Consider the following 906-nt stretch of genomic DNA (forward strand, 5'->3'; position numbering starts at 1 on the left):
GCTGAGTAGTACTCCATTGTGTAAATGTACCACATTTTCTGTATCCATTCCTCTATTGAGGATATAGCATTTTTTGTTGTTGTTTTTTGTTCTTCTTACTGAGGTGCTATATATTCTAGAAAGTACAGAAATCCTGAGTATATAGCTTAATGAATGTTTGCCACCTGAGCATTCTAGATCTAGAGACAGCAATGCACTCACCAGCAGTGAGTGCCCCTTACAGGCTCCAGTTACTTCTACTCTCCACTCTGGGGTCACCACTTTCCTGACTTTTTGTACTTTTTAATCAGTGAAATAAGACATTGGGGATTCATAGCTGTAATCTAAAAATATTTCACTAGCATTTTGACATTTTGTGACTAGTCAATTTTATTCCAAAAGCATAAAACATCCTCTTTAAACTATCAAAATACTGAAGCTCTAATATACAATTCAGTGTCTGTAAAGATTGTTACCAGTGAGAGAAGGTTTAGAAAGAGGTTTGTTTGCTTTCTTATCAAGTTGTAGGCTTGACAGCAGAGGTCCACAAACAACTGGAAACGAATGGTAGGCTTTTCACCTCCATTAATGACATATGCCATGTCAGATGTAAGCACGAAAGGAGCTCGGTCCCTGTTGAAAATACACAGAGAGCATATTTATAGACACACAAAATAAATGGTGCCATTGCAGTTAAAAGTTACTAAATGGGGCTGGTGAGATGGCTCAGTGGGTAAGGGCACCCGACTGCTCTTCCCAAGGTCCAGAGTTCAAATCCCAGCAACCACATGGTGGCTCATAACCATCTGTAACAAGATCTGATGCCCTCTTCTGGAATGTCTGAAGACAGCTACAGTGTACTTATATATAATAAATAAATAAAAATCTTTACAAAAAAAAAAAAAGAGAGAGAGAGAGAGAAACATC

The 906-nt window shown here is 38.1% G+C and overlaps 1 protein-coding gene across 1 annotated transcript in view; it reads right to left on the reverse strand.

Moving 5' to 3' along the window:
- The window catches only part of Pik3c2a (phosphatidylinositol-4-phosphate 3-kinase catalytic subunit type 2 alpha), an 87,985-nt gene that overhangs the window by 13,075 nt on the left and 74,004 nt on the right, over nt 1-906 (reverse strand). The window contains exon 24 of the mRNA XM_029535813.1: nt 456-622. Coding sequence (XP_029391673.1) covers nt 456-622 — 167 coding nt within the window. The remainder of the gene's footprint in view (nt 1-455; nt 623-906) is intronic.

This window comes from Mus pahari, chromosome 1 (genome assembly GCF_900095145.1).
Source record: "Mus pahari chromosome 1, PAHARI_EIJ_v1.1, whole genome shotgun sequence".
Taxonomy (NCBI): domain Eukaryota; kingdom Metazoa; phylum Chordata; class Mammalia; order Rodentia; family Muridae; genus Mus; species Mus pahari.